This window comes from Nomascus leucogenys, chromosome 13 (genome assembly GCF_006542625.1).
Source record: "Nomascus leucogenys isolate Asia chromosome 13, Asia_NLE_v1, whole genome shotgun sequence".
Lineage (NCBI taxonomy): Eukaryota > Metazoa > Chordata > Mammalia > Primates > Hylobatidae > Nomascus > Nomascus leucogenys.
The window spans coordinates 56630022-56654128 of record NC_044393.1 but is presented as its reverse complement, the minus strand read 5'-3'; the positions used below and the strand labels follow the sequence as shown (position 1 = coordinate 56654128).

At 39.0% G+C, this 24107-nt stretch overlaps 1 protein-coding gene across 1 annotated transcript in view; it reads left to right on the top strand.

Annotated features, from left to right (window-relative positions):
* COG5 (component of oligomeric golgi complex 5) overlaps positions 1-24107 on the top strand; it is a 370238-nt gene that overhangs the window by 5980 nt on the left and 340151 nt on the right. The window contains exons 2-5 of the mRNA XM_003268142.3: positions 73-212; positions 2686-2743; positions 7939-7993; positions 8096-8165. Of these exons, the coding sequence (XP_003268190.2) occupies positions 73-212; positions 2686-2743; positions 7939-7993; positions 8096-8165 (323 nt within the window). The remainder of the gene's footprint in view (positions 1-72; positions 213-2685; positions 2744-7938; positions 7994-8095; positions 8166-24107) is intronic.

The following is a 24107-nucleotide window of genomic DNA, read 5'->3' as shown; positions in this document are numbered from 1 at the left end:
TGTTCTGTTGTTTTAATAACTGGTTTAGTACAGGGTAATTAAGGACTTTTCCTTATTTTTTCCCCAATCTAGAGTGTTATAGCGACTTTTTAAATGAAGACTTTGATGTAAAGACTTATACTTCTCAATCTATTCATCAAGCTGTAATTGCTGAACAACTAGCAAAACTTGCCCAAGGAATCAGTCAGTTGGACAAAGAACTACACTTACAGGTAATTCTGATCTTCAGGGTCCCTATGGATTATTCAGCCTAAAGTGATAATTTAGCATTTTTGTAATCTTATTAAATACAAATACATATTTACATGAAGAAGTGCATACTTACCAGTGTGACTTATTTTTCAAAGTAAATTTTTGAAATTTTCTGTAAACCACTTCTTGTTTGTTGAAAAACTAATATACCACCTCACCGAAGCCTTTCATTCATACTTCCCGTTCACCACCTTAACTGATGTGCAACGAATATAGTGGGCAAAAGATAGGATGTGTTCGATAAAGATAACAGAAAATGGAATTTTATAAGTAAAACAATATGAATAAGAAAAATTGGGATGTTACATTGGCAATTCATACTTTATAAGCACAAAGTGTAGCATTTGCTGAAATTACAGAAAGTCGATAAATGTTATTGTGAGTAGGATACAATATGAGACGTTAGGAGACGGGTCCTAATTTCAGCTATGCTGTTAACTGACTTTAATATCACTTAATGTCTTTGAGTCTTGCTTTTTTGTTTTTTAATCTGTCAGATGGGTTGGAATAAGCAAAAGGAAGAGGAGACTGTAGTAGATAACTTTGAAGATTCCTTCCTCTACTAAAATTCTGTAATTTTTATAGGGCGATTTTATGGTATAATTTCTAGTGTTGCCTTTGACTAGGTATTTAATACATATTTAAATGAATGAACATATATATGAAACATAGATTGTTTACCAGAAAAGATAGATTTGGTATAACCTGAGACATACCCACTTGAAACAGTAAGCTTTCCTCTCTCCCTTTTTTTTTGAGACAGTGTCTTGCTCTGTCACCCAGGCTGGAGTACAGTGGCGCAATCTTGCTCACTGCAACCTCTGCCTCCCGGGTTCAAACGATTCTTGTGCCTCAGCCTCCCGAGTAGCTGAGATAACAGGTGTGCACCACCACACGCAGCTAATTTTTTTGTATTTTTAGTAGAGACAGGATTTCACCATGTTGGTCAAGCTGATCTCAAACTCCTGACCTCAAATGATCCACCCACCTCGGCCTCCCAAATTGGTGGGATTACAGGTGTGAGCCACCGTGCCCAGCCTAGCTTTCCTCTCTCTTGTCTTCCACAACTCTTGGAAAAATCATTTAATTGGTTGCAAGGGAGTCTATGAAACTATAGTTTTAGGCTTTTTAACCTTACCAAAGTATTACTAGTGATAAAGGAGAATAGATAATTTTTTAAAAGTTTGTCTTGTTAAGATGGACATATTGATGACTGTATCAGTAGGCTGGGAAAAAATTCAGACATCTTCTGGGAACCTTACAAATTAAAGACCGAGATGACCAAGAGTAATACTTTGAGTAGATATGATAGAAACTTGACAGAGTGACAGTGATATCTGAAACAGGACAAAGTGGAGGATTTAGGGGTTCCAGTGAATTAATCTTTGGTGATTAAAAACTTTAGTCAGCAGACTAGACATGACACTTTGTGTTCATTGGAATAAAAGGCACACAATAATAAGGATTCCTGCATTATTTTAAAGATTTGCCTGATTTCGTGATGTTTCTAGGAATGTCTTGCATGTGGCCTTTAGTAACCTTCTTGGTTTTTTTGTTCTGGCCATCTGCAGTGCCCTAATTTTCATAAAAGTATCAAACATCTATAGGGAAAAGGATTTGCTGTGGGTGTGTGACACTGGGAAACTGGAAGCAGAGAGATGTTCAGGTGTAGGTGAGCACTGAGTGCTGTATCTTTCCAGAGTAGGATATAGCCTTGGTGGTGCTGAATCAAATTCAAGAATAAAGAGAACCTGATGTTTGAAAATATTCTTTAAAGGGAAAACATAATAATGGTGTGGCAACAATGAGCTGTTTTTTACATTTTTTGGTACAACTCCATTTGTACATCTCATTAAGATAGCAAGGGGCTTGTCTGAATGTTTGTGTTCCCCTAACATTCATATGTTGAAACTTAATCTTCAATATGATAGTATTAAGAGCTCGGGGCTCTTATTAGGGTTTAGTGCAGGGCCCTTAATACTATCATATTATATGGGAGAGGCCCGAGGAAGCTTGTTTGTCCCTTCCACCATGTGAAGATAGATACAAGATACCATCTGTAAGGAATGGGTTCTCACCAGATGCTGAATTTGCCAGTGCCTTGATGTTGGACTTCCCAACCCCCAGAACTGTAAGCAATAGATTTCTTCTGTTTGTAAATTACCCAGTCTAAGGTCTTTTGTGTTTGCAGTCCAAACAGACTAAGACAGGGCCAAGAAAAGGCTGTAACTCCTCTTGCTCTGTGTTGAACTGTAAATGTATGTGTGTTCCCGCTTATAACTCATCTCAGACACACCTTAAAAACTGTATTTTTTTCTTTTGTATTTGTATTTGCCTCATTTCTACACCAAGAGAGACTTTCCATTCTACATTGTGGTTACAAGGAAAAATACCTAACAGAGCAAAAGCTAATCATTTATTTTTGATTTTCAGGTTGTTGCAAGACATGAAGATTTACTGGCACAAGCAACTGGGATCGAGTCGTTGGAAGGTATATTTCTATTAACTGCTAGAGATTATGTAGAGCTAGACCGGGGATTGGCAAGCTTTGGCAAGCTACTTTGGATGGCAAGTATTTTAGACTTTGCCAGCCATACAGTCTCTGTTGCAGCTACTAAACTCTGCCATTGTAGAGTGAAAGTAGCCAGATAATATGAAAACAAATGTGTGTGGCTATGTTTCAGTAAAACTTTGCTGGCTCCTGAGCTAAATGATCTGGGTTCAAATCCTTGTTTTACTGCTTACTAGGTGTTTGACTTTGGGCAAGTTAGTTAACCCTTCTCTGCCTCAGTTTTCCTATTTGTAAAACGGCAGTATAATGTGTACTAACATAGCATTATTCTGAGGATTAAATGAATTAGCAAGATACTTAGAACAATGTCTGCACATATTTAGTGCACCTGTGTTAGTTAATTAAAACAATAAAAACATCAACAATACCAGAGTAAGTAATAGTGGAAGAAGCCATGAATTTTTTTCTTATTTTTGCCTTTCTTGGAGCCTTTTTTGCAACTCTTTTTAATGAAAATGTAGTCGAAATAATAATTGGATTTTTATTTTTACAAATCTGCTTATTTTTGTTTGACTAAATCTTTTATGAATTTTTCATTCCCTCTTGATTAAATTAAACTACATCTCATAAATATGAAATTGTGTTTTACATTATTACTTGTGATTACTATTATTAATCATTGTACATGAGAAGAAAGGTAAGTGGTTTTTCTCGATGTTGATCAAATTCTTAAGAAGAGAGGATATTGTTTTCTGTGATGCAGTATTCTTTAATGCTTCCCCCAGTATTTCTCATGTACTCAAAGATACTAACTTATTCTCAGCATGTACAATATTTCTAAGATACCCTGATGAAGAACTTAGTATTTTTGGAAATAATAGTTTGTTATTTAAAATCTGGGCTACATATCTGACTAGGTTCTTAGGAAGATTAAGAAGCTCTAAGTACCGATTGACTTTGTACTGGAAATTAATTATTATTTTTATGTATGTATGCCTTCTTTTGAAAAATATCTCTTTATGTCTTTTGCCCACTTTTTAATGGAGTTGTGTTTTTGCTTGTTGAATCAAGTTTCTTATAAATTCTGGATATTAGACCTTTGTCAAATGCATAGTTTGCAAACATTTTCACCCATTCTGTAGGTTGTCTGTTTATTCTATCGATAGTTTCTTTGGCTGTGCAGAAGCTCACTAGTTTTAATTATGTTTTTAAATCTCATAATATTTTTATGCATTTTTGAGAGCAAGTAATATTTTAATGGAAATCTTTAAAACATGCTAGTTTTTTATTAATAATGATGGCATGGTAGTACATTGAGTGTGTGTAGGTCTAGTTGAATCACCACAACAGAAATATTTCTCATTATGGTTTTTAGATATGGGTTTTAGTTCTATAATGTGCTTGTTTTTCCCAGAATGATCTTCAAAGATTAAAATATTTGAAATAACACTGCTAGACTGAATTAGAATGATTATCTCTTGTATGAGTGTGTAGAGTACAAAGGCTGGCTACTTTATTCCTGTGATTATCTCAGAATATTCACTAGATTATTTGAACATAAAAGATTGAAGTGTAGGCCAGGGTGCAGTGGCTCACGCCTGTAATCCCAGCACTCTGGGACGCCAAGGTGGGAGGTTCACTTGATCCCAGAGTTCAAGACCAGCCTGGGCAACATAATGAGACTCTATCTCTATAAAAAATAAAACATTAGCTTGGCATGGTGGTGCATGTTTCTAGTCCCAGCTACTTGGGAGGCTGATTTAGGAGGATCACTTGAACCAAGGAGGTTGAGGCTGCAGTGAGCTGTGATCGTGTCCCTGCCCTCCAGCCTGGGTGACAGAGCAAGACCCTAGACCCTGTCTCAAACAATAAATAAAATAAAAAACTTTAAATGTGAATTGGTTAGCATTCATTTTAGCATGATGTGTCTAGATGTTATTTTGAGATGCTGAAAAGTAAGTGTGGTGTATATACATATTAGAAAAATTGAATATTATTCTAGCTTCTACTTCATCTGCTTTATTCTCTTAAATATGCACAAGTTTTAGCATGTAAGTAGTTTAGAGGTATGTTTAAGCCTATTTTATTTAAAAATGTTCTTTTTAAAAATATTCTTCCAAATATTACTTTGAGAATTTGCTAGGTTTCAGAAAGCTATAGCAATAGAGTTTTTGTTTTCATGGAATTTTGAGGACTATTTATTAAGCTTCTTTTTGTTAAAAAGAGGTAGCCTCCCATCCTGGCTAACATGGTGAAACCCCATCTCTACTAAAAATACAAAAAATCAGCCAGGCGTGGTGGCAGGTGCCTGTAGTCCCAGCTACTCGGGAGGCTGACGTAGGAGAATGGCGTGAGCCCCGGAGGCAGAGCTTGCAGTGAGCCGAGATCGCGCCACTACACTCCAGCCTGGGCGACAGAGCGAGACTCCGTCTCAAAAAAACAAAACAAAAGAAAACAAAAAACAAAGGTAGCCTCATTCATTTATTTGTTCATTCAGGCAATCAAATAGTAATTAATAACTTGTTAAGTACTAGGCACTTGTGAACCATAGAGAAAGTCAGTAGTATCCTTTTGGAACTATGTTCTGGTCCTGGAGGTAGATTAAAAAAAAAAAAAAAAAGTACAGGTAGAAAACAGGGCTGGGCGTGGTGGATCATGCTTGTAATCGCAGCTACTTGGGATGCTGAGGCATGAGAATTGCTTGAACCTCGGAGGCAGAGGTTGCAGTGAGCCGAGATCATGCCACTGCACTCCAGCCTGGGCAATAGAGTGAGACTGTATCTCAGAAAACAGAAAGAAAAATTTTATTTGTAAATTCTGTAGAGAAAATAAAACAGGTGATGGGGATGGATGAAAGAGAGGGAAGGCCTTTTTGAGAAGACGACATTTGAGCCAAGATCTAATGATGAGGAGGAGCCATCATGTGAAGATTTGAGGAGAAGACTGAACAATAAATGGGAAAGCAGGAATTAATTTGGCATTTTTGAGGGGAAGAAAGTAGCCCAGAATAGCTGATGTTTAGTGAAGGAGGGAGAGGATCGTAGATAAGGTTCTTGGGAAGGAATTTGGATTTAATTCTAAATGCAATGGTAAACCATTGGAAGAGTTTAATCAGGTTATTGTATGATGAGATTAATACTCAGAATAGTTTACTCTGATAGCTGTGTAGAAAAAGGCAATGGTGGAATCAGGGACACTGGTTTGGAAGCTATTAGAATAGTTGAAGTTGATGGTACGTTGGATTAGACTAGTGGCAGATGGAATAAAATGTAGGCAAAGCTGATAGGGTTTGTTGATGGCAGATGAAAGAGCTGATGGAAAAAAGTCACCATCAGTTATTCCTAGGATTTTGGTCTCAAAAATTGGATAGATGATGGTATGAGTAATGGAGATGTCATAGACTGGAGAGAAGTGTGATTTTTGATGGGTTGGGGGGTAGGGCATAAACTATCTTGGGTATCTTAAATTTCATGTAACAGTACAGGGGAAGAGAGAGAAAGAGGACAGATAGGGAGGGAACGAGAACATAGGCAGATATATAAAGAAAATCTTTTTACATAGATGTATGTGTATACGTCTGTATATGTGTGTGTGTATAAAATCAGTATTTTATTGAACAGATACTATTTAAAACTTTGGGATTGAATGAAATTCCTGAAAGATTGTAGGTGGAGAAGAGCGGATGGCTGAGGAGAATGTCTTGGGGTACTCCAGCACATGTAGAGGTCTGACAGAGGAGAAGTGGGAACAACTAATGAGATAATAGGAGACCCAGGAAGTATGATGATTTAAAAGCCTAGACAAGGTCGGGCACGGTGGCTCACGCCTGTAATCCCAGCACTTTGCAGGCAGGTAGATCACGAGGTCAGGAGATCGAGACCATCCTGGCTAACATGGTGAAACCCCATCTCTACTAAAAATACAAAAAAAAAAAAAAAAAAATTAGCCGGGTGTGGTGGTGGGCGCCTGTAATCCCAGCTACTCGGGAGGCTGAGGCAGGAGAATGGCATGAACCTGGGAGGTGGAGCTTGCAGTGAGGAGGAATCGAGCCACTGCACTCCAGCCTGGGCAACAGAGCGAGACTCCGTCTCAAAAAAAAAAAAAAAGAAAAAGCCTAGACAAAAAATGTTTTAGAAAGGGAGTAGTTAACTGTTGTGAATTTCTGAGAGCTTGAACAAGGTTAAGACAGAACCAACGATAGAATTTGGCAACTCGTAGATTTCTGGTGACCTTGGTAACATCTGTTTTGGTGGAGTATTGGTGGAAACCCATTGAGACTGGGTTGTGGAGAGAATATGAAGTAAGAAAATGGTTATAAGTAATGGCAGTTTATTCTTGGCAGTTTATGGTGAATACACCACAAAACCAGCAGAAAAGTGGGAATCTTTGGTTCAGAGAGGATTCTATTGGACTGAACTCTGTTATTGTATAGTTGTATGCTGATAGGAATGTTTATTTGTTCTAATATTACTTCATTTAAAATATGACAGCATGTCTATACTTAAATTTAGCTATTAATACTATGCTTTCAAAACAACTATGCCAGTTGGATATAGAAACTGAGTTTTAAAGAATGGCATTCAAAATAATTAAATATGTGTACTAATTGAAAGCCTAAATAATAAAATTTAAGCTTGATCTTCCTGAAAATATTTTTCCAATTTTGTGAAAATTCCTCATGTTGTAAGCCTAGAGAGTTGTAGACTAAAAGCTGTGGACTATAGTTTTAATATAGGGGTGATGGGGCAAAGAGGATATCATGGAGGATCAGTCATACTTTTTTGGTAATGTGTTAAAATATACGTAACATAAAATTTTTGTTTTTAGCATTTTAAAGCATACAATTCAGTGGCATTAAGTACATTTACGGTGTTGTGCGACCATCCTCAGTATCTAGGTCCATAACTTTTCCATCACCCCAGATGGAAACCCCATATCCATTAAGCAGTCAGTTCCCATTCCCTGTCAGGCTTCTTTTGTGAGGCAAAGGTTGGAGGGGGAGACCAGTTACAGGCTTTTACAGCAGTGTGGGTAAAAGATACTGGTTGCTTGGATTAGGATGGTGACAAAAAAAGTTAAAATTATATATGCATGTATTTTCTTTTAATTTAACTTTTTACCCGGTTGGATGCCCTGTAAATTTGTAAAGCCAATGTAAGCTTATGTTTTCCTAGGTGTTCTTCAGATGATGCAGACGAGAATTGGGGCTTTACAGGGAGCTGTTGATAGGTACTGTTCTTAATTTTATAAATAAATGGAATGGGAATGTTTTTATCCGTTGATATTTTGAAAATGATTTTATTCTCACTCGTCTCTTTTCTTTTCCTTTAGGATAAAGGCAAAAATTGTTGAACCATACAATAAGATAGTTGCCCGTACTGCACAACTAGCAAGACTTCAGGTAGTTTCTTACTTTTATTTCTTTATACTTTATTATTCATTTTGTTTTTATAAGTGGACAAAATTTAAGAGTATGAGTTTGGAAGAAGTAAGAGAATGGGAGCAGAAGGTAAGAGAAAAGGAGAAAAAAATACTAAAAAGCCTTATTAAGATGTCTAGCTCAAAAAATACAAATCTAAAGTGAATTCTTTTCACTGTCATTGCAGTATATAATTGTTTATTAACTTATGTCTTCTTCAGTTTCTTTCATCAATGTTTTATAACTTTCAGTGTATAGATGCTTCACCTCCTTGGTTAAATTTATTTCTAACTTTTTTTTTTGTAGCTATTGTAAATGGGAAACGGGATTGTTTTTCTGATTATTTCTTTGGGTAGTTCGTTGTTAGTGTATAGAAATGCTACTGATTTTTGTGTGTTAATTTCGTATCCTCTGACTTTACTGTATGCATTTATTCTAGCACTCTTTTGGTGGAGTCTTTAGGGTCCTTTATCTAGTTTTCTATCTAAAGGATCATGCTGTCTGCAGACAGGGACAATTTTACTTCCCTTCAGATTTGGATGCCTTTTATTTCTCACTTGCCTAATGGCTCTGGCCAGGACTTCCAGTGGCTATGTGGATGAATAGTACTGGTGAGAGTGTGCATCCTTGTCTTGTTCCTGATCTTAGAGGAAAAGCTTTCAACTTTTCACTGTTGATTATGGTGTTCGTTGTGGGATTGTCATATATGGCCTCTATTGCATTGAGGTACATTTCTTCTATAGCAGTTTTTTTGAGTTTTTAACATGATGTGTTGTTGAATTTTACCAAGTGCCTTTTCTGCATCTATCAAAATGATCATACGGTTTTTGTCTTTCATTCTGTTAATGTGGTATATCATTTATTGATTTGCACATGTTGAACCATCCCTGCACCCCAGAGATAAATCTCACTTGATCATGGTGAATGATTCTTCTAATGTACTACTGAATTCGATTGGCTAGTATTTTGTTGAAGATTTTGCATCTGTGTTGATCGGGAATATTGACCTGTAATTTTCTTTTCCTGTAATGTCTTTGTCATTGACAGAAGGGTAATATTGGCCTAATAAAATGAGTTTGGAAATATTTTTCCATCTTTGATTTTTTGGGGAGAGTTTTAGAAGGATTGGTATTAGTTTTTCTTTAAATGTTTGGTGGAATTCAACAGTAAAGCCGTCAAGTCCTGGGCTTTTCTTTGTTAGGAGACTTTTTATTACTGATTTAATCTCTGTACTCACTATTGATCTGTTAAGATTTTGTTTCTTTACGATTCAATTTTGGTAAGTTGTGTATGTCTAGAAATGTATCAGTTTCTTCTAAGTTATCCAGTTTGTTGGCATATAATTGTTCGTAGTAGTTTCTTATAATTCTTTATATTTTTGTAATATCAGTTGTAATGTTTTCTTTTTTTCATTTCTGGTTTTGAGACTTCTTTTTTTTCTTAGTCTAGCTAAAGTTTTACTGATTTTATTTATCTATTCAAAACACCAACTCTTATAGCAAGGCATGGTGACACGCCTGTAGTCCCAGATACTTGGGAGGCTGAGGCAGAAGAATTGCTTGAGCCTGGGAGGTGGAAGTTGTAGTGAGCCGAGATTGCACCATCGTACTGGAGCCTGGGCAACAGAGCGAGACCTTGTCTCAAAAAAAACAAACAAACAAACAAAAAAAACCCAAAACACAACTCTTGGTTTTATTAATCTTTATTGTTTTCCTAGTCTATATTTAATTTATTTCTGACCTGATCTTTATTATTTTCTTCCTTCTACTAACTTGGGGCTTTGTTTGTTCTTTTTCTAGTTCTCGAGGTTTAATATTAGGTTATTTATTTAAAATCTTTTTTGATGTAGACATTTATTGCTGTAAACTTTCTTCTTAGAACTGCTCTTGCTGCATCCCATAACTTTTGGTATGTTGTGTCATTCGTCTCAAGACATTTTAAAATTTCTCTTTTAATTTCTTTTTTGATCCATTGGTTGTTCATAAGCATGTTGTTTTTTTTTTTGAGAATTTTTTTGGTGAGTTTTTCGAAATCCATCCTTCATTGATTTCTAGTTTAATAGCATTGTGGTTGGAAAAGATATTTGATACGATCTCAGTCTTCTTAAGTTTGTTAAGCCTTATTTTCTGGTCTAACATATGATCTATCCTGAAAAAAGTTCCATGTGCATTTGAGAAGAATGTGTATTCTGCTGCTGTTGGATGGAATGTTCTGTATTTGTCTGTTCGGTTTATTTGGTTTAGAGTGTAGTTAAGGTCTCTTGTTTTAGTATTGATTTGTTGGTTTTTTTCTTTTTTTCTTTTTTTTGAGATGGAGTCTCACTCTCTTGCCCAGGGTGGAGTGCAGTAGCCTAATCTCTGCTCACTGCAAACCTCCGCCTCCCAGGTTCAAGCCATTCTCCTGCCTCAGCCTCCCAAGTAGCTGGGATTACAGGTGCCCACCACCACGCCTGGCTAATTTTTGTATTTTTAGTAGAGATGGCATTTCGCCTTGTTGGCCAGGCTGGTCTCGAGCTCCTGACCTTGGGTGATCTGCCTGCCTTGGCCTCCCCATGTGCTAGGATTACAAGTGTGAGCCACTGCACCCAGCCTATTTTCTTTCAGCACTTTGAATAGATCATCCCTGTCTCTCCTGGCTTATAAGATTTCTACTGAGAAATCTGTTCATAGCCATCTTGGGATTCCTTTGTATGTGATATGCTTCTTTTCTGTTGCTGCTTTCAAGATCTTCTCTGTTTTTGATTTTTGACAATTTGATTGTAATATATCTTGGGGTAGTCTTGTTTACATTGAACCTGATTGGAGATCTTAGAGTTTCCTATACCTGGGTATTTTTTACTTTCCACAGATTTGGGGAATTTTTGTTATTATTTTTTAAAATAAACTTTCTTCTCTCTCTGCTCCTTCTGGGACACCCATAATATATAAATTGGTTTGCTTGATGGCATCCCATAATTCTCAAAGGCTTTCTTTACTCTTTTTCTTTTTTCTTTTTGTTCCTCTGACTGGATCATTTCATATAACCCCTTTTCAAGCACACTGATTCTTTTATGTGATTGAGTCTACTGTTGAAGCTCTCTTTGGAATTTTTTTAGTTCAGTCATTGTGTTCTTTAGCTCCAGAATTTCAGTTTGGTTCATTTTTATGGTTTCTGTTTCTTTGTTGAACTTCTCATTTTGTTTGTTTAGTTCTCCTGATTTTGTGTACTTGTCTAGTTGTATTCTCTTGTAGTTCATGGAGTTTTTAAATGATGATTATTTTGAATTATTTGTCAGGCAGCTCATAAACCTCAGTTTCTTTAATGTTTGTTCCTTTGGTGGTATTATGTTTCCCTGATAGTGATTCTTGTTGCCTTGTATTGGTGCCTGCACATTTGAAGAAGTAGGAACTTACTCCACTCTTTGCAGACTGGCTTTGGCTGGGAAAGTTCTTCACCAGTTAGCCTGACCAGAGATCCTAGGCAGGTTTTCTGGTGTGGTCTGTGGGCAGGCTTACTGCTGGTGTCTTCAGGCAGGCTGTTGTGGTACCTAGGTTAGCAGGTGTGCAGGTCTGGTGCTTGGGTCCATGAGGTTTGGTCTGCAGACTATATTTACTGGGGCAAATGTGGGTCATGAGTTTGCTGGAGCAGACTTAGATCCAGGGTTCACAGTGCCAAGCTGGCCCCTTGTGGAGTGGACATGTTGACTGTTAGGGGCCTAGTCCACAAGAGCTGGTCTGAAGCCTGGTCCCTTGGGAGCTGACCTGGCACTTGGACCGGCCTTGGGCTTGAATCTGCAGGAGCCAACCAGTTGCTGGCACCTGGGACCTTGGGGATGGGTCTGGAGCCTGAGTCCACAATGCCTGGCTTTCACTGGCACCTGGGACCATGGGGGTGGGCCTGGAGCCTGTGAGTCAGGCCTGGTCCTGGGTTTACCAGGGTTAGCCTGGAGCTTGGGTTTGCAAGGGTGGTCCTGGAACCTTGGTCTGCTGAAGTAAGCCTGGACTCTGGGTTCACTGAAGGCTGCGGTCTGTGGGTGCTTGCTTTGTGCCTAGAGCCATGAGGGTCTTCCTAGAGGCTGGGTGAGTGAGTGCTGTCCTGGAGGCTGGGTCTGCAAAGGCTTGCCTGGAGACTGGGCCAGTGAGGCAGATGTGAGTCTTCTGGTCTTGTGGGCTGGCCTAGCACTGGGTTCTGCTGTGATGAGCCTGGACCCTGGGTTTGCCAGAGGAGGCCAGGTTCTGCTGGGATGGACCTGGACCCTGGGTCTGCCAGAGGAGCCTGGACTTTGTGTCTGTTGGAGTGTGGGGCCACAGGGGGTGACTTGGAAAGTGGACCCGTAGGGCAGGCTTGGAGCCTGTGTCCTTGTGTGCTGGCCTGGTGTCTGAGGCCACAGGTGCCAACCTGATGCTGGGGCAGACCCGGTGTTTGGGGCCACGTGGGCTGGTCTAGAGCATGAGGCTTCAGGGGCTGGCCTGGTGCTGGAAGTCTGTGTGCTAACCTGGCACTATGGCTAGCCTAACATGTTGGGTTATGCAAGGTTGCCTGGTGCTGGGTTGGGCCTGGAGCCTGAGTTGGGATTAGCCTGAAGCTGAGGGCTGATCTGGGGCCTGGGGTCACTGGGACCAGTCTGGTAGTGGAGTGGGCCAGGAGGTGTAGTCTGAAAGTACTGGCCTGGAGTCGGGCGGGGGCAGCCTGCCCGACACGATTTTAATGGGGCAGGCCTAGTGTTGGGGCTGAGGCAAAGTCCAGTGCTCAATTCCTTCTCTTTTCTCTACTCAGCGAGCATCTGTCTCCTTGCTAGCTGGCTGGTGTTGGGGAACGCAGGTAATGTGACACTGTCTTTCCTACTCTCTTCAATGTGCCTCTTTTTATTTCTGTGCTATACTGAGGTGCTGTAATGTCTTACCTGGTTTCTTTAACTTCTGTGAAGTTGTTTTTGTGTACGGATAGTGGTTCAAATTAATGTGTCTGCAAGCTGGAGTCCTGGAAAGTCTTCCTCTGCCATCTTATTAATGTCACTCATAAATATATCACATTGATTTTTGTAACTAAAAATTATGCTTCAATACCCTGTTTTTTGGAAAGTATTATCCTTTTTCAGATTCATCTATATTGCTTTTTCTTTTTTTTTTTTTTTTTTTTTTTTTGAGACAGAGTTGTGCTCTGTTGCCTAGGCTGGAGTGCGGTGGAGCGATCTTGGCTCACTGCAGGCTCCGCCTCCCAGGTTCAAGGATTCTCCTGCCTTAGCTTCCCAAGTAGCTGGGATTATAGGCACTCGCCACCACATTCGGCTATTTTTTTGTTGTTGTGTTTTTAGTAGAGACAGAGTTCACCATGTTGGCCAAGCTGGTCTCGAACTCCTGACCTCAAGTGATCCACTTGCCTCGGCCTCCCAAAGTGCTGGGATTACAGGCATGAGCCACCATGCCTGGCCTTGTTTGTTGTTTTGTTTCATTTTTATTGCTGTAGAATATGTCATTATATGAATATTCTGCTTATGGACTTTGGATTTTTTCCAGATTGGGACCATTATGAATAATATGGCTGTGAAAACTTTTTTACAAATATATGTTGGCTCATGCTAATACCCCTTTGTGTAAGTTATATCCTGGGAATGAGATTTCTGAGTTATAGGAGTTCTGGTTTTCAACTTTATTAGATAATGCCAAACTATTTTACCAAATGGTTATACCACATATGCTATCAGTATATGAGAGTTCCTTTTAGTTTGTATCCTTGCCAACACTTAGTGTTGTCAGACTTGTTAGTTTTTGCTAATATTTTAGGTGTGTGGTGGTATCTCGTTGTGGTTTTGTTTTTCTAGGAACTAATTACTAAGGAGATTGAACCTCTTGTAAGTCACCTATTACGTGCGTTTCAGATATTCCTCTGCCTACCCATTTTTTTCTCCTTCTTGCTCTTGTGTGTTGTTGAAGTTAAATTTATCCCATTTTTCTTTTATGGTTCTCTTTTGTGGAAAATTCTCACAAGATAACTTTCTCTACCCTGAAGTTATGAAGATATTATATATTGCCTTCAAAAACATGTGTTGTTTTGCCTCATATGTTTAGATCTATAATCTACCTGGAATTGCTTGTAAATTTACTAATCTTTTTAATTAAGTATCTAATCTGCTGTTAATCCCATCCTGTGTGTTTTTATAGTTTTTTTTTTCTTGTTTTTTTTTTTTTTTTTTTTTTTTTTGAGATGGAGTCTCACTCTGTTGCCCAGGCTGGAGTGCAGTGGCATGATCTTGGCTCACTGCAACCCCGCCTCCTGGGTTCAAGTGATTCTTCTGCCTCAATCTCCTGAGTAGCTGGGAGTACAGGCGCCTGCCACCACGCCCAGCTAATTTTTGTATTTTTAGTAGAGACGGGGTTTCAACATATTGGCCAGGCTGGTCTCGAACTCCTGACCTCGTGATCCGCCCGCCTCAGCCTCCCAAAGTGTTGGGATTACAGGCGTGAGCCACTATGCCCGGCCTATAGTTTTCATCTCTAGTTTATATTTGTGTCTTTTTATATCTTCTCTTTCTGTTATGACATTTATATTTCAATTTCATTTATACATACACACACACACACACATAAATATATAGATATATATATGTTTTTTTTTGAGACAGGGTCTCACTCTGTTGCCCAGGCTGGAGTGCAGTGGCACCATCTCAACCCATTGCAATCTCCACCTCCCAGGCCCAAGCTATCCTCCCACCTCAGCCTCCTGAGCAGCTGAGACTATAGGCACACACCACCACACCCAGCCAATTTTTGTATTTTCTGTAGAGACCGGGTTCTGTCACGCTGCTCAGGCTGGTCTCGAACTCCTGAGGTCAAGCATTCCACCTGTGTTGGCCTCCCAAAGTGCTGGAATTACAAGTATGAGCCACTGTGTCCGGCTGACATTTATGTTTTCATTTACCTTCTTGAACGTATACATGCTTATAATTTTTTTTTTTTTTTTTCGAGACAGAATCCTGCTCTGTCGCCCAGGCTGGGGTGCAGTGGCACGATCTTGGCTCACTGCAACCTCCGCCTCCCGGGTTCAAGTGATTCTCCTGCCTAAGCCTCCTGGGTAGCTGGGATTACAGGCACATGCCACAACACCTGGCTAATTTTTGTATTTTGAGTAGAGATGGGGTTTTACCATGTTGGCCAGGCTGGTCTTGAACTCTTGACCTCAGGTGATCCGCCTGCCTCAGCCTCCCAAAGTGCTGGGTTATAGGCATGAGCCACCGCGCCTGGCCTATGAAATATATTTTAACATTTAATTCTTTATTATTTCTAGGGTTGTTTTTGTTGATTGACTTTTCTTCTTATTTCTTGTTTTGGGTTTTGTGTGTTTTGCTTCTTTACATACCTGATAATTTTTTATTGGATATTAGAAATGTGTATTTTATGTTTAGGATTCCTAGATTATTTAAAATTTCTTTTAAATAATGTTGGACTTTTTTCTGGTTCACACTTAAGTTACTTGGAATCAGTTTGATCTTTTTTTTAATTTAATTTTTATTTTTATTATTTGTTTTTTGAGACAGGGCCTTGCCCTGTCACTTGGGCTGGAGTATTGTGGGGCAGTCTTGACTCACTGTAACCTCCAAGTGCTGGGCTCAAGCAATCCTCCTGCCCCAGCCTCCCAAGTAGCTGGGACTAAAGGCACACACTACCATGCCCAGCTCATTTTTTTTTTTATTTATTGTAGAGATGGGAGTCTCACCATGTTGCCTAGGCTGGTCTGAAACTCCTGGCCTCAAGTGATACTCCTACTTGGCCTCCCAAAATGCTGGGATTACAGGCATGAGCCACTACTAATGTTTTTGAGATTTAGTTTTAAATCTTTGTTAGTACAGGTCCAGAACAGCCTTTAGCCTAGGGCTAGTTTAGCCCTGTTTACTATTAGGTCTTTCTACTGTTGTTTCAGTGTTTCTTTTTCTGTGCTTCCTCTCACACATGCACAGATTGGTACTCAGAAGACTGGAAGCTATTTTTCTGCTATCTCCACAACCTCTCTTTTTGCAGCTTCTTTTTCTCCAATTCTCTGCCCACAAACACTAGCTTTTTTGGCTTTCTTGAAGTGTAATCTCTGCTTCCCAACTTCAGAGAGACTGTCATGCTGTTTCCCTTACCTTCCCTTTGCTGTGGCCTGAAAATTGTCTCCCAGTGGTAATCTGAGACAATTGTTAAGCTCATTTTGTTGTTTCTCTCAAAGATCACAGACCTGTTTTTTCTGTTATCCAATTATTGTCCAATTATTCATTCCTGTTGTCCTAAAATTATTTCGTGTATTTTGTTCAATTTTCTAGTTGTTTAAAATGGAAAGGTAAGTCTGACCCTATTCCATCATTGTTAGAAGTCACACTCATTATTAAAAATTGAGTTATAAGTTATGTACCATAAAATAATCACTTTAACATGAACAGTTTAGGGGTTTTTACTATATTCACAAGATTGTATCTTGTGAATATAATATCTAATTATACTATAATATTATCTAATTCCAGAATATTTTCATTACCCAAAAAAGAAACTCTATGCGGATTAGCAGTTACTCCCTCTATCCACTTCCCTACGCCAAGCTCTCAACTAATCTGCACTAATCTGCAGTCTTCCTTTTTGGATTTCCCTATTAGGACATTTTATGGAAATGGATCATTCATTATGTAGTATTTGGCTTCTTAATGTAATGTTTTGAAGGTTCATCCATATTGTAGCATATGTCAGTACAGTAAGTTCTTATTTAATGTCATTGATAGGTTCTTGGAAACTGCAACTTTAGGTAAAGGAACATGCAGCAGGTCCTTGAATAACATGTCATTTCATTGTAACACTGAGGAGGAAAAAACTGGGTTTTATTATACGTTGCTTTGTTATTGTTGTTTTTTGAGACAGGGTCTTGCTCTGTCATCCAGGCTGGAGTGCAGCCTCTTGAGTAGCTGAGACAACAGGCATGCACCACCATGCCCAGCTAATTTTTTTTTTTAAATTTTAATTTTTTTTAGACAGTGTCTCTCACTATGTTGCCCAGGCTGGTCTCAAACTTCTGGACTCAAGTGATCCATCTTCCTCAGCCTCCCAAAGTGCTGGGATTACAGGAGTGAGCCACCTGGTCCATTATTTTCACTTAAAGTCAAAAGAACCAGTTGATGATGTTTAATGAGGACTTAGGACCTCTTTACTTTTTATGGTCAAATAATATATCATTTTATGAATATATCACATTTTGTTTATCCACTCAATTTGTTTATCCTTTCATTAGTTGATGAATATTTAGGTTGTTTCTACTTTTTAATTATTCTGAATAGACTGCTAAGAACAAATGTTGCATAAATAATATTTATGTGTGCTTTTTTTTTTCAATTCTTGGGTATATACCTGAGAGCATATTATGCTAGGTCATATGCTAACTCTATGTTTAACATTTTGAGGAATGCCAAACTATTTCCAAGGCAACTGGACTGTTTTCCATTGTTACCAACAATGTATGAAGATTCTAATTTCTGTACTTTTTTTAAAATATTGCCATCTTATTGAAGTGGCATGGTTGTCTTGAGTAAATACCCGAGATTTGTTGTCTTACAGCCACACAAAACTGGGACGCAGTCACACAAATAGTGATGTCAGAGTGGAAGTTTAAGGCGAAAGAAAGAGAAGAGCTGTCTCTGCTGCAGAGAGAGGGGTCCTGGAGAAATGGGTTGCCGCTTTTATGGTGAAATGCAGTGAGTTTTATAGATGAGCTTGAGGAGGCAGTGTCTGATTTACATAGGGCATGAAAGATTGGTCAGACCAGGTGTGCTATTTGCCTAAGGTGCAAAAAACTAGTTAGGGCTAGGTGTGCCACTTGCATAGCATGTGAAAAAGCTGGCCACCCCGCCCTAATCTTTTATTATGCAGATGGGTTCTCTGGCTGGCTGGTGCCCTGTTGCCTGCTTCTTTACTGTACATGTGGTGACAAAGAAAAGCAAAGATGGACCCTCCATGTTGAACATACCTGGCTTCCAGGTAGCCCTTTTCTATTGACACAGCTGCTGGCATTCACCTGTTCAGTTTCCAGCTTGCTTATCTATGTCTACAGCTCAATTTTTCAGGCTGCTCTTTGTTAGAAAAGAAATGATTTGGGAGCTGCCTTTTGTTAAAAGGGAAATTCTGCCAAGGACTCTGTTGCCCTTATTATCTGCCTAAATAATTTCTATCTCCCGTATCATTATTGGGTATGAAGTATGCAGTCAATTTTAGAATAAGTGCTATGTGGTACTGAGAAGAATGTTCTGTTGATTTGGGGTGGAGAGTTCTGTAGATGTCTGTTAGGTCTGCTTGGTCCAGAGCTGAGTTCAAGTCCTGAATATCCTTGTTAATTTTCTGTCTCATTGATCTGTCTAATATTGACATTGGGGTGTTACTGTCTGGGAGTCTAAATCTCTTTGTAGGTCTCTAAGAACTTGGTTATGAATCTGGGTGGTCCTGTATTGGGTGCATATATATTTAGGATAGTTAGCTCTTCTTGTTGCATTGATCCCTTTACCATCATGTAATGTGCTTCTTTGTGTTTTTTGATCTTTGTTGGTTTAAAGTCTAAACAGAGACTAGGATTGCAACCCCCACTTTTTTTTTGCTTTCCATTTGCTTGGTAAATATTCATCCATCCCTTTATTTTGAGCCTGTGTGTGTCTTTACACATGAGATGGGTCTCCTGAATTCATCACATGAATGGGTCTTAACTCTTTATCCAATTTGCCAGTCTGTGCCTTTTAATTGGAGCATTTAACCCATTTAGATTTAAGATTAATATTGTTATGTGTGAATTTTATCCTGTCATTATGATGCTAGCTTGTTATTTTGCTCATCAGTTGATGCAGATTCTTCATAGTGTTGATGGTCTTTAACTTTTGGTTTGTTTTTGCAGTGGCTGGTACCGGTTTTTCCTTTTGATATTTAGTGCTTCCTTCAGGAGCTCTTGTAAGGCAAGCCTGGTGGTGATAAAATCTCTCAGCATCTGCTTGTCTGTAAAGGATTTTATTTCTACTTTGCTTATGATGCTTAGTTTGGCTGGGTATGAAATTCTGCATTGAAAATTCTTTTCTTTAAGAATTTTAAGTATTGGCTCCTACTCTCTTCTGGCTTGTAGGGTTTCTACAGAGAGATCTGCTGTTAGTCTGATGGGCTTCCCTTTGTGGGTAACCTGACCTTTCTCTCGGGCTGCCCTTAACATTTTTTCCTTCATTTCAACCTTGGCAAATCTGATGATTATGTGTTTTGGGGTTGTTCTTCTTGAGGAGTATCTTAGTGGTGTTCTCTGTGTTTCCTGCATTTGAATGTTGGCCTGTCTTGCTAGGTTGGGGAAGTTCTCCTGGATAATATCTTGAAGTGTGTTTTGCAGCTTGGTTCCATTCTCCCCATCACTTTTAGGTACAGCAATCAAATGTAGGTTTGGTCTTTTCACAGTCCCATATTTCTTGGAGGCTTTGTTTGTTCTTTTTCATTCTTTTTTCTCTGATCTTTTCTTGACGCTGTATTTCATTAAGTTGATTGTCAGTCTCTGATATCCTTCCTTCCACTTGATCTATTCGGCTATTGATACTTGCGTATGCTTCACGAAGTTCTCCTGCTGTGTTTTTCAGCTCAATCAGGTCATTTATATTCTTCTCTAAACTGGTTATTCTAGTTAGCAATTCCTCTAACCTTTTTTTCAAGGTTCTTAGCTTCCTTGCATTGGGTTAGAACATGCTCCTTTGGCGAGGGGTTTATTATTACCCTCCTTCTGAAGTGTCCTTCTGTCAGTTTGTCAAACTCATTTTCCATCCACTTTTGTTCCCTTGCTGGTAATGCGTTGTGATCCTTTGGAGGAGAAGAGGCGTTCTGGTTTTTGGAATTTTCAGCCTTTTTGCACTGGTTTTTCCTCATCTTCGTGGATTTATCTACCTTTTGGTCTTTGCTGTTGGCGACCTTTGGATGGAGTTTTTGCATGGTCATCCTTTTTGTTGATGTTGATGCTATTGCTTTCAGTTTGTCAGTTTTTCTTCTAACAGTCAGGCCCCTCTGCTGCAGGTCTGCTGGAGTTTGCTGCGGGTCCACTCCAGACCCTGTTTCCTTGGGTATCACCAGTGGAGGCTGCAGAACAGCAAACACTGACTAGAAAAAAATCACCGTGAGACTAGTGTTAAGCATGAGAACTAGGATTAAATAAAGGTTATAAAGAATAGTATGTAATGACTATATGTTTTGGCAAAGAAATATAATTCAGCTGTAAAAAACAGTGGGAAGAGCATATGCAAAAAATTTTAAAAACTATTTTCTGCCATCATACTTTTGACTGTAGTGTTGGTCTTGTTGATCAGGTATTTTCTGTGTATTGTGCAGCAAAGCAAATGAATAATTATACATTATTCTAATTTCGTTATCTTCTGTGTTCTTGAGAGCTAGGAACCTTAATGTAGAAGAAATTATATACTATTTATATTTATATAGATGTAAGAAGGCTAAATCCTGTACTTCTGATTTTTAATTAGAAATATCAGTATGAACTTGAGATACTTTAATGTTATTTAAAAATAGTATATACCTTATATTTGTGTGTATATATATATTTGTGCATATGTATATGTATGCTAATCTGAGAATGTTTTATGTGTATTGTGGCATAAATCAAATGAATATTTATGTGATATTTTAATGCTGACATTTCCTAGCTATGTCTATGGAAAAGTCCCAGAAATGAACAAACCTAGTTCCGTGAATGTGGCCTTGAAATGCTGTTTTCTGGATGGGCACAGTGGCCCATTCCTATAATCCCAGCACTTTGGGAGGCCAAGGCAGGTGGATCACTTGAGATCAGGAGTTCGAGATCAGCCTGGCCAACATGGTGAAACCCCATCTCTACTAAAAATGCAAAAATTAGTCAGGCATGGTGGCGGGCGCCTGTAATCCAGCTACTCAGGAGGCTGAGGCAGGAAAATTGCTTGAACTCTGGAGGGGGAGGTTGCAGTAAGCCAAGTTTGTGCCATTGTACTCTAGCCTGGGCAACAAGAGTGAAACTGTCTCAAAAAAAAAAAAAAAAAAAAATAATGCTGTTTTCTACTAAAAGAAACCAGGGCTTCTTTGAGAAATCTTTGATTCCAGGTCTGGGGCATGAAATGTATAAAATGATCCTGGAACATTTTTATACCAGATACCGAGGAGGCTGCCAACGACTGCTCGGTTCGTGACAAAGGAACTCAGGATCTGACTTGAAGGGGCTTTGGGTGACCAGCTATTTTAGTTTTACTACTGAAAGTCCTGAAACTTGGGAAACTTCTCAGTCTCAGGCAAAGTGGTACAGTTAATCACTCTCAGAGGCTTCTGCTGGCCAAAATGGAACACTTTGAGCATCAATAAGGATAAGAGCCATGTTGGGTTGGGCATCCCTTATTATGTTTAAATCCATTTCATAATGATATCAAAAAAAAAAAAAGCAAAACCCTAGAACCACTGACTAATTTTTCATTATTGGTGAATATTAGGAAATTATTCCTTCATTTTGAAAACTAATAAGGGAAAGATTAAGTATTTATTTTTAGTTTTCTGTATGAACAACACTCCTAGGTAAGCAAATAGTCAATGAGGTAAAGTTTATAGTGAAATTTCATATGCTTGTAACTAAAGACAAAACGACAGAATTGGATTATTACTATTTTGCAGTCACTTATGTTTCAATGGATTTTGACATTGAATATCAGTGGCTGATACTCAACACAAAAAGAGAGAAAATCATACATCTCTTAAAATATACCATCCTCTAATGTTTAATCTTGCCAAAAATACTAAACTTGAATCTGATGAAGCTGCCCACATCCAACTACTAATTTACAGGTAATATAGAAGATAGAGGAGCTTGTTAAACTACATCAAGGGAATACAGTCAACAAAACCCAGTCTGTGGGAAACTTTAGGACAGATGATCCAATATATTCAACAAATTGCAATGAAAAAAAGAGAAGGTGAGAGAACAGATTAAAAACAGGAAAAATTAAACCATAGCTCTTAGGTATTTATACTTCAATAATAAAAAAAAAGTAAGAAAGTGATTAATGTAAAAGAGTAGTGGTTTCTCTTGGTTGGCATGAAGGGTAATGGCATTGGGAGGGAGTACATGAGGGCTTCTGTGGTGGCTCACATGGTCCTGTCTCTGATCTATGTGTTGCTTCTAAGTTCATTTAGCTGTGTATCTCTGAGTGTGGTTTTCCATGTTTGTGTTATATTTAATAGTAAAAGTCTAAAATAAAAAAACAGGGAGGGAAAGGAAATTGATTGAAAGGGAGGCAGCTATATTGGGAAATGGTGAGAATTGATGCCTTACAGATCAACTTATAATAGGTTAGACTTATTAACTAAGGATTTTATTAAGTGCTATTCCCAGAAGATTCAACATAATCTGTAAGTAAAGAGCCATTAAAGTTTACTAAAAAGGGGGTTGGAGTGCTGAAAACTGTGTTTTTTTTTTTTTTTTGAGACGGAGTTTCACTCTTGTTGCCCAGGCTGGAGTACAATATCATGATCTCAGCTCATCGCAACCTCTGCCTCCCAGGTTCAAGCGATTCTTCTGCCTCAGCCTCCCAAGTAGTTGGGATTACAGGCATATGCCACCACACCCGGCTAATTTTGTATTTTTAGTAGAAGTGGGGTTTCTCCATGTTGGTCAGGCTGGTCTCGAACTCCCGACCTCAGGTGATCTGCCCACCTTGGCCTCCCAAAGTGATGGGATTACAGGCGTGAGCCACTGCACCCAGCCCAAAAACTGCATTTTTAAGAAGGTAAATCTGGCTGGGTGGATTTCAATGAGAGACTTGAAAGCTAGCCAAGAAACCACTATGTTAAGGTAATGGTGATAAAGATTTGGATTAGGATGATGCTTGTAGGAATAGAGGTAAAATAACAACTCTTGTTTTATGCAGTAGGATAGTTGGTAAGACTTGGTGACAGATTATGTATGGTTGCTAAAAATAAAAACAGAAATAAAGATTGCATGTTTTGAGAGCATACCCTTTGTTGGGTAGTATTAGGGAATTCTGGATCACAATCTTAGAGTAAGAGCTTAATTTCTTCTTACGATGTATTTAAAATCTCAGAGGAATGAGATTTTACGTTCCAAATTGTTTATCTAAAAATGTCAGTTCTAACAGGGAAGGTACTGATAATATTTCCAGTGCAAGATATCCAAGTTACTGGTGTCAAATCCATACGGGTCTGCAGCAACCTCAGTTCTTGCCGCCTCAGAAGAAAGAATTCGACTGAGGGGCATAAAGGCAGAAAAAGAGACCAAGGCACATTTCAGAGCAGGAGTGGAAGTTTATTTAAAAAGGCTTTAGAACAGGAAAGAAAGAAAGGAAAGTACGCTTGGGAGAGTCCCAAGTGGGCACTGAGGTCAAGTGCAGTGTTTAACCTTGATCCGAGGACTTTATGACCTGGCTCCTTTCCCAAGATTCTTCCCTTAGGGTGGGCTGCCCACATGTCCAGTGCCCTCCTTACCCTTAAGAGGTGAGCACAGGCAGTGTGTTTAGGAATTTCTGTGCATGCCCACCTGAGGCTTTCTTCCTTTTTCAGGTGGAGTACCCCCGGAAGGTCCACCATTTTGTGTCTTAAAGCACATGCCCTGGAAGTTGCTTCTCCCTGGCATTTGCATTCAATTAACACTTTAATGCACCAGGTGTGGACCATCAGGAAATATCCTCTCCCTGGCACTGGGTGCCAATTTATCAGTTTTACCGGGCGCGGTGGCTCATGCTTGTAATCCCAGCACTTTGGGAGGCCAAGGCGGGCGGATCACGAGGTCAGGGGATCGAGACCACGGTGAAACCCTGTCTCTACTAAAAAAAAAAAAAAAAAAAAAAAAAAAAAAAAAAAAAAAATTAGCCGGGCGTGGTGGCGGGCGTCTGTAGTTCCAGCTACTTGGAGAGGCTGAGGCAGGAGAATGGCGTGA